Source organism: Notamacropus eugenii, chromosome 2, assembly GCF_028372415.1.
Source record: "Notamacropus eugenii isolate mMacEug1 chromosome 2, mMacEug1.pri_v2, whole genome shotgun sequence".
Classification (NCBI taxonomy): domain Eukaryota; kingdom Metazoa; phylum Chordata; class Mammalia; order Diprotodontia; family Macropodidae; genus Notamacropus; species Notamacropus eugenii.
Window position 1 is genome coordinate 70641333 of NC_092873.1, and position 9860 is coordinate 70651192.

The 9860-nt window shown below is 48.3% G+C and overlaps 1 protein-coding gene across 1 annotated transcript; it reads right to left on the reverse strand.

The window, feature by feature from the left end:
* Positions 1-3725: 3725 nt before the first annotated feature.
* Positions 3726-5295, reverse strand: LRRC3 (leucine rich repeat containing 3). The gene is given in 5 exon segments (XM_072638351.1): positions 3726-4565; positions 4568-4759; positions 4762-4857; positions 4860-5136; positions 5138-5295. Coding segments are annotated over 5 exon segments (762 nt in total). The 5' UTR covers positions 5234-5295; the 3' UTR covers positions 3726-4464.
* Positions 5296-9860: the final 4565 nt, after the last annotated feature.

Below are 9860 nucleotides of genomic sequence, written 5' to 3' on the forward strand. Positions count from 1 at the left end.
ATGGCAGAAATTATACATAGACCAACTTCTCTCACCCTATACTAAGATAACATCAAAATGAATACACAATTTTAACATAAAGGATGACATCATAAGCAAATTAGGAGAGTAAGGAATAATTTATTTGTCAGTTCTATGGAGGAGGGAAGAATTTACGATCAAACAAGAGACAAAGCATTACAAAATACAAAATGGAAAATTTTGATTATATTAAATTAAAAAGAGTTTGCAAAAACAAAACCAGTACAACCAAGATTAGAAGGAAAGCAGAAAACTGGGAAACAATATTTACAGTATCTCTGATAAAGACTTCATTTCTCAAATATATAGAGAACTGAGTCAAATGTATAAGAATACAAGCCATTCCCCAATTGCTAAATGATCAATGGATAGGAATAAGCAGTTTTCAGATGAAGAAATCAAAGTTATCTATAGTCACATGAAAAAATGCTTTAAATCACTATTTACTAGAGAAATGCAAATTAAAACAACGCTGAGGTACGATCTCATACTTATCATATTGGCTAATATGAAAGAAAAGGAAAGTAATAAATGTCAGAGGGAATGTGGGAAAACAGGGACACGGAATGCACTGTTGGTGGAGTTGTGAATTGATATGACCATTCTGGAAAGCAATATGGAACTATGCCCAAAGGCTATAAAACTGTGCATACCCTTTGATCCCATAATACCATTACTAGGTCTGTATCTCAAAGAAATTTTGAAAAAAATTGTGAAAGAACCTTTTTGTACAAAAATACTTATAGCAGCTCTTTTTGTAATGGCAAAGAATTAGAAAGCAAGGCCATACCCATCAACTGGGGAATGGCTGAACAAGTTGTGGTATAGGATTATAATGAAATATTACTGTGCTATAAGAAATCATGAGCAGGTAGATTTCAGAAAAACCTGGAAAGACTTAAATGAACTGATGCAAAGGGAAATGAGCAGAACCACACAATAACAGCAATACTATATGATGAACAGCTGTGAATAACTTAGCCCTTCTCAGCAATACAGTGATCTAAGGCAATTCCAAAGAATCAAGATGAAAAATGCTGTCCACCTCCAGAGAAAGAATTGATGGAGTCTGAATGCAGATCAGAACAGACTGTTTTCCACTTTCTGTATTTTTGTGTGTTTTTTTCTTTTGGTCTTTGTCTTATTTCACAACACAATCAATATGGTAATATGTTTTGCACGATTGAACTTGTATAACCTATATCAAATTGCTATCTCAGGGAGTGGGGAGGTGAAGGAAGGAGAGAGAAAATTTGGAACTCCAAATATTTTTAAAAAGTGAATGTTAAAAATTGTCTTTACATGTAACTGGGGGAAAATAAAATATTTTTTTAAGTTGCGAATGGACTGACCCGGCTTGCCCATGGGGGTACTCGACCCTGTCTGAATGTCTTCCCCTCTGACTTAGCTGCCAAATGACATCTTCTACATACGTGAACCAAAATAAGTGAAATGAGTATTCCCAGGTAGGCCAGCTACACAACAACCGCAGCTGTGTACATGGACAGAGCAATGACCAAAAAAAACTGGGTGCTGTAAAACTATACTCAGTTAACAATCATTATTCCACGCCCACAGCCTCCACAGCACCACCAGGAGGAGGTACATTCCTATATCTCCTCTCCCAGGTGAGACACTGTGGTTACAAAGACTAAAAGAAATGGTTCCTGCCTTCAGAGAGCTTTCAGTCTCTCAGAGAGGACAGTATGTCCACAGTAAATAAAACACAGTATACCCACTAATGTAATATGTGACCCATCTTCAACCATGCCCAGGAGCAGAGGAAGTATGGCATAGGGACTGACCTGTTGGATCAGTGACCCCACCTTCCACCCTAGACTCTTCCAAGTGTGGTCAAAGATGGTACAAATCTACAAGGACGAAATAAGGGGAGGAGGGAAGGACTCTGGGGCACAGAGTGCTGTGTACACTATCACTTATTGGGTGGGTCAGCTAATTTTTCTGAGGTCCCTTTTTTCCTCTTTTCTTTTTATTTTAAAGGCAGCTCTATAGGTGGGGGAAGGGAGGTTATGTGGGAGGAATGAAAGTGATGTTAAAACCAAAGTGTCCAGTAAAAAACCAAAGTGTCCAGTAAAATGTTTTGGAAACCAGGAGACCGTGTTTCCTGCCCATCTGGACCAGCAGGCAATAGCAGGGGGGAGCTGGAGGAGGTTTCCTGGCCCCTAGGTTTTCTTGAATCATAAGCTGGGACCTCCTCCAGAGGAACAGAGCAGCCTCATGGGTACCCTGCCTCTCCTTCCCAGTCTGCCAACATACTCCTCAAGTTTTTCCTGGCATCCTGTGCTGCCCAAAGATCATCTCCTAGTTACAAAAACTACCAGCCCGATGCTACGAAGAGAAAGGTATGGGACAGGAGGAAGGCAGAGGGTGGGGGAGGAAAGCCCCCCAGTGACCAAAGGGAGAACTAGAGGGATGACCTAAAAGCCAGGGTTGCTCACACCTAGACCCTCCCTCCATGAACCGTAGCTCCTTAGCCCTAGGCGCGAGCCACCAGCCTTCTTATACACTTGACTAGACAAGGATGAGCATGGGAGGAGCCTAGGCCACAGAGAGGTTAATCTAACCCTTCAATGCCCCTAGCTGGGCCCAGGTGGGAAAGGTTCCTAAAGGCTCCTCACCCACTGCCCCAGCCTGACCCAGCTCCCTCTGGACCCTGCTGAGCCCTCCAAAGCATCATCATTACTGGCTCTCACAGCCTCCAGGAAGACTGGGGACTGAGGGGTCTCACAGAGAGAGTTCAGGCTGGGGCAGGCCACAGGGCTGTTCCTCCCTTCTGGTCAGTTTTAGTAAAGTTTCATTTTCCTTACTTAATTAGACAAAATAATGAAAACACAAAAGCCAATGTCTTCTGGACATGCTCCCCTAGCTCTCTGTGGGTATCCCCACACGTGCTAACCTGCTGCTGACTCCCCTTTGTTCCTGTGATGGGAAACTCCACAAACATGGACATATATGTGTACGTAAATGCACTCCAGGGACAAGTTGCAGAACTCTCATCCACCATGAGTAGGTAAATGACTTGCTCAGGGTCACACCATCAGGTAGGACTTAAACCCAGCTATTCCTGACTCCAAAGTCAGTCTGTTGTCTACTCCCCTATGCTGTCTGAGATTCACCATCTCAGAGCCAGACATCTTTGGGATGGTGCTAACATTTCTTGAAAAGGGGTGGTGGTCCCCAAGTTCAAAGAAAGTGTGTTTTCATACACACTGGCCTATGTGCCTGCCTGCCCTCCTGCCTGCCCTCCTGTCTGTCCATCCTCCTACCTACCCATCCTTCTATCTGCCTGCTCTCTACTTGCTGGGCTTGGATTTTATTCTTTGGTTCACACTTTGAAAGGTATAGGTGGTTGGTTATTGGTTTGATTTATTATAACAGAATGGTTGTGTTTCTTTATTCATCCTGAGCATTTTGTACCCACTGAGTCAGCAGATCTTACCCAGATTCATTCATTGGTCTTAGTGTCATCCTAAGTCCATGCAAGGACTTCCATTTCACCCGCCCAACTGGGGAGTTTGAAAGACTGTCATATGGCTGATGGGCATTGTCTCAGGGTCACTCTGGTCCACTCTCCATTCCCTAGTCTGCGTATGGTGAATGGCTGACTCTGGGGGTTTGCTCCCTCCCTCTAGCCCCATAATCCCATCCCCCCATCCCATCAGCTAAGAATGCTCAGGGATAAAGGCTGCTTTTAATAATGGTGCCCTGGAGTCCCATGAAGGAGCCAGGATGGTGGCAGGACAGACAGATACATTAGGCTTTCACATGGTGCACAGCCCCCAGGCCCCCAACACCTTGCCAATCCCTACTCCTCTGATCTCTGTCAGGCAGCAGAGCAGATTCCCAAGGCTGTAGCTCCATCTCAGGTGAGCAGACTGACTTGCAGTGTCCAGGCATGACAGCTTTGCCTTCTTGGCTTTTGGTGAATAAAAACAAGGCACACTCATTGCTGGAGATGCGAATCAGGACCCAGGAGGCACAGAAGAGAGGGACTGCGGGAACAAAAAGATCCTATTTTCCAGGTCGGTAAAATGGGTGGGTTGGACCCGATGGTCTCCCCAGTTGCTTCTGGATCTTTGAGAAGCAGTCACAAAAGGCCCATGTCAGTTTCCTTCCTTCTTAAACTCAATAAGAGCCCTGAGCTGCTGCCCAGGAACAATGAAGCCTGGGAGTCCTCCAAGCCCGCTTCCTCCCTGAGCTCCCTGACCAGTGCTAGTTCCTCCAGGGGCCTCAGGAGCCTTCTTTTTCTTCAGGGATCCTACTCAGACATGGATGGTTAAGGGCTTGTGTGTTTTTGACAAATGCACCCTTAGAGGAAAACCTGTGAAATTAAGAACAGCATGCTGTCGATGTGGCTGTTGTCCCCTCAGCCCACACTCCTGGGAGAGCTCTGCACAGTCAGCAGGGCTGGAACCCTGGGCGCTACAGCTCTAGGGCCGTGCTGGTAGCGCTGCCAACGGCCAGGGTGCCAGGTGACATGTTCTTCAGGTACTCCAGGTGCTTCCTGGCATCTTCCTGGTCTGCCTCACATAGTGTATTATGTAGGTGATGACCATGGCGAACCATCCAAACATGGTAATGAACATGGCGATGTCTGTGGTCTTGTGCCGGGAGCTGCAGAAATTGGCCCCTGAGTCAAGCACTTGCACCAGGGGTTTCCCTACGGCCTCTTCCCGCACAGAGGTCTGGCAGGCCATCTCGTTAACTGACGCAGGTCCAACTTCAGCTCCCACAGGACCTCCTGCAAAGTGCATTCACAATGCCAAGGGTTATGTGACAGGCGGATCTTGGCCTTCAGCCTGCCCAGTGCCTCCTTGGAAGGCTCCGGAGATGATTGTGGGAAAGGTCCAGCAGCCTGAGACCACTTGACAGGCCCTGAAAGGCCGCAGTGTCCAGCTTCTCGATTGTGTTCTGGGATAGGTCTAGTTCCTGCAGGAGGGTCAAGCCTGAGAATGCATGGCTTGGGATCTGGGTGAGCTGGTTGGCATTGAGCTTCAAGAATACGGTGTCCCTGGGTATGTCCCTAGGGATTTCCTTAAGGTTCTTTGAACTGCAGTGGACAGTCATCAGACCACTGCCATCTGAGCACTGACAGTTGGGGGGGACAGGAGGTGCCCAGGGGGAGGTAGAGCAGGAGGAGAAAGAGGCAGAGAGCCCCCCTGGAAGGCACCAGTGCCAAAACCTGAAGCATTCTGATCACTGTGCACAAGGGTTCTTTAGGGTCAGCATGATAACCGTCTCTTCCCAGAGTCAAGCAATCTCTTCTTAGCTTAGCTTCCACCAATCCCAGGCCAGCCAGCCACAGAGATTCTGTAGAAAAAGAAGCCTTACCACCTTCTCTGACGTCCCCAAATGTACCACACCAATTCTAGAGAGACAGAAAAACAGACAGAGAGAGAGAGAGAGAGAGAGAGAGAGAGAGAGAGAGAGAGAGAGAGAGAGAGAGCAGTACCAAGGGGACTTTAGTGACTGTGTATGATAGAACCAGAATCTAATTAGGGGAGTGGAGAGGTGGGGTTTCATGTGCCACTTCATGAACTGGGCTAAATGCCTAAATGCCTCCATCTAAACCTGCCACCCTCTGTTAAAATCTACTTGTTTGGTCACTGCTTAATGTCAAGCCAAGTCAACAAGTATGTAGTAAGTGCCTACTGTATGCCAGCCTTGTGCTAAGCCTTGGGGAGATCTGGAAATTAAACCCAACCCTTAGCTTTCTCTGAGGCAGTGCAGTGGGAAATAGCAATGACCTTGGAGTTGGGGCCTATATTAGAGCCCCAGCTCAGCCTTGTATTATCGTGTGACTTTGCCCAAGTCTCTGGCCCTTTCTTCTTTTGTAAAATGAAGGGGCTGCATTACATGACCTCTTAAAGGCCCTTCTGATTCTAGGTGCAGGGCCCCAGGAATCAGGCTGAATAAAAGTGGGGAACATGATCTTAACTGAATGAAAATCGTTGACTGCCCCCTCCCCACACGGGTCATGACATTAGATCAGAGCTTCCCTATCAGTCAGGAGGCCTCTGCTTCTGAAATCCTGGTCACGTGGGCTAGAGATGGCTTTCACTTTGGGGCCAGTGAGCAATCAGAAGTATCCTCCTCAAGTCTGTGGCTAAGAGGTGGCCTTGAAGCACCCAAGTCACCCAGGGTCACCCCTGCTGGGGACAAGAAGTCACAAGTGCTCCTTTCCCTCAGGAACAGGCAACCTGATTCCCTACATCTAAGAATAAAAAGGGAAGGAACCCTTGTCCTACCCTCCCTGTCAGCTCTGTCCCTGAGTCAGGCATCTGTCAAGGCTGGTGGCAGCATGGCAGGAAAGCATGGACAGAGCCCTCAGGGCTGGACAGACTGAGAGGGCCCAGGGAAGGGCCAGAAGATTCATCATAGGTGTGTGTGTATGTGTGTGTGTGTGTGTATGTGAGTGTGTGTGTATGTGTGTGCATAAGTGTGTGTGTGTGTATGAGTGTGTGTGTATATGAGTGTGTGTGTATATGAGTGTGTGAGAGAGTGTGTGTGTGTATGAGAGAGTGTGTATGTATGTGTATGAGTATGAATTTGTGTTTGTATGTATGTGTGTGCACATCCCTCCCACGAATGTCCCAGAACCATTGCCTGCCTGGGACTCTCACTCACCTATCAAACCAAAGCTTAAGGAAAGCAGTCGAGGGATGACTGACCTGAGGTGGAGGGCTCACTGCCTGCCTTCGGGAGGGCAGCGGCTGCTGGGACAGGCTTTAGGTGGGTCTGGACTTCCCACGACGGAGCAGTCCAGGGAGGAGGCTAGAGCTCAGTCACTGTGGTGGCTGCTCCTTGGGGTGCTCCTGAATGCAGTGGTGGGAGCCTGAGGGAGCTCTGCGCTCTCTCTCTCTCTCTCTCTCTCTCTCTCTCTCTCTCTCTCTCTCTCTCTCTCTCTCTCTCTCTCTCTCTCTCTCTCTCTCTCTCTCTCTCTCCCCGCTCCTCTCTCTCTTTCTCTCTCTCTCTTCCTCCCTCCCCTGCCCCGCCCCTGACTGGGCTCAGCGGTTCCCATCTCCTCCACTCCAGCCTCCCTCTCCCTCCTGACCAGGACCCGCCCTGGTTGTCATTGGATTGATTCCTCCATCCTTCATCCTTCCTTTCTCTAACTCCCTCCCTCATTCCCACCCCCATCCTTCCTGGGGCGGGTTCCCATCTCACCTACCCAGTGCCTAGCCGCCTGGGGGACAAGGACTCAGATGGACCCCAGCTCTGGGGCTCATTCCACCCATCGTGGGTCTCTCCCTTTCCCTGATCGAGGCAAAGGTGCTCTGTCTCTCTGTCTCTCTGTCCTCTCTGTCTCTCTGTCTCTCTGTCTCTCTCTCTCTCTCTCTCTCTCTTTCTCCCTTTCTGTTTCTCTCCCTCTTCCCCTCCCTCAATTTCGATTTCCCTTCTCTCACACCAAGAGTACTTCTGGAGCCCCTCCTCACATCCACAATGGGAAATCATCAATATCATGGTAGGGGAGCACTGGGGCCCCCTCAGAATTTTGGGCTATCTGTCTGACTGTCTCCTGCCCTGATTTAGTGCTCCAGGATGGGGAGTGACCCAAAGGGTGCTAGACACTAGCCACAGCACGTCTGAGGCAGTTACATATATGTCCTCCTCACAGCCATAGCTCGCTCTACTAACATGCTAACACAGAGACTCCTGGAAAGGTTGAGGGGCTTCCAGCCCTCACCCCATCCCCACCCTGCTGAGGTGCTCTGGCATCTTTTGAGGGGTGGGGAAGGAGGCTCTGCTCCCACTGCTGCGGCTCCACCTTCCTTAGCCCCCATCACAGTAGGTCAGGGTGATTGTCCCTAGCTTCCTTTGAAAATCCAGGATACTGTCACCTTCATTTTCATTTCCTTTTGATTTTGTATCCAAGGCCCAGGGTTCAGTGGGTGCTTGCTTCATGAATATTCATTTAGGAGTGGATGGAAGGGGGAGGGGAGGCAGGAATAGGGAGGAAATTATCCCAGCATTAACCTTGGAAAGACCTCCACCCTTCTTTTCATTCATCCATGAGCCCCCTCCCATCTCATAGAGCTTGGAAGCACCTAAAAGCACAGGTCAGACTCTCAGGACTCCCCAGACATGTGCTGCATTTCCCCAAGCAAAGCATTCATGGGATGAGCGGGTCTGCCCTCAATCATGATCTTCTCAAGGTTCACTCTGGTGCATCTGCCCTTCATCTAGTCAGAATCTCAGATTTCCTTCCCATAGGAGGCTGATTAGATTCTCTGCCTCCCTCCCTTCCTCCCCAGCCCCAAGCCTGATGAGCTCAGCCACAGTCATCCCCACCTGGCCCTGCCTGGGACCCAGAAAAGAGTACTGTGTCTTGTCAGACCACATGAGCCTTTTCCATCAAGATCCAGTGCAGTGAATTGTCACCCAGCATTAGCAATAAGTTTTTTCGACACGCCCAGCTCCCTGGCTTCCTCGAGGAGTCTCTGAGGGCTCTGATGGGGCAGGGCCTGGAAGCTGCTGGTTTATTCTGTGTTCATCGTTGGACTCCAGGATAGATCATGTACAAGGGGCTCTGCCCAAGATCCAGCATTGGGAGCTCCCAAACTCTGCTCCTCTGGGGCTGATGCCCTGGGGTAGCCCTCACCTCCAAAAGGCTTTCTCCTCCTTCGGTGCACACCCTAAATGTCTCCCTCCTGGCCATTTACAGGATTGTGTCCAGAGTAGGACTGGGACTTTCCAGCTCACTCTCCATTTTCCATCTGCAAACCTTCCCACCTCCCTCAGCCTCCTCTCCCTTCTGAAGGAGGGAAGAGGGCAGGATGGCAGGATCTCCACTTTCCACCTACACAGAACAAGATACCTCTGGACCAGGCATGCCCTGGTACCCCCCTCCCAGGCTCTTCTTGGGTGTTGTCTCCCCCTAGTCTATAGACTCCTTGAGAGCAGGACTGTTTTCCTTCTTATTTATATCCCCAAGGTTTAGCACAGTAGGTGCTTGGCACCTAGTAGGTGTTTAATAAATGTTTATGGAATTGAAATTGAGTTCAACTTAGGTGCTCCCAGAACACAAAGGAAAAGAGAATAAAGTGGGGGAATGGAGGCATTTAAAAATACCTGCCTATCTTTTACCAATTCCAAGTCACTGGCCTAGGGGCCACCCAAGTCACCCTATTGCTTGACTGGACAATATTTTTCTATTTGTATAACATTGTATGACAAGTCCTGTCAGTCACCCAGTCAGTCGATAAACATTTAATAAACACCTAGTAGGTGCCAGGCACTGGAATCAGGACCATGGGAATCAGGACCATGGGCCAGGTGACTGTAAATTACCCAGAAACCCATCTCTCACTGTCATTTCTCTGACTTGTTGTCTAGGAGGACATATCAACCTTGATAAGTCATTTATGGGTTCAGCCCCCACTGGCCATGTTCATTCCTTTCAGATTCTGTCTTGTTTCAGTCACTCAACTTAGTGGCCATGACTTTACAACAGTTTAATTAGATCATCCCATTTTGATACCTCAGCTCAACAGAAAAAGACAGGAAGCAAGTGAATGTAAAGCTCCTTGTGGGCAGGAAGTGTGTCTTAAATGTGTTTCATAGCCCAAGTGTAGAGCCCACAGAGACCAAGATGTAAGAGGAAGAGGTGACAGTGACTAGACTTCAAGGCTCCCAAAGCCCTTTCCAAACTCTTGTTCTCCCTATGCTCAGGGAGGGAAGTGGCTGGTCCAAGGTCATGCAGGCATGATTCCACTTCCTGACTGAGCTCTAGTCACTATTTCATTTTAATCTCTTTTTATTGTGATTAACAATCACTAATGAACACAAGCATTTCAAGATATAAAGATCAAAAAGAA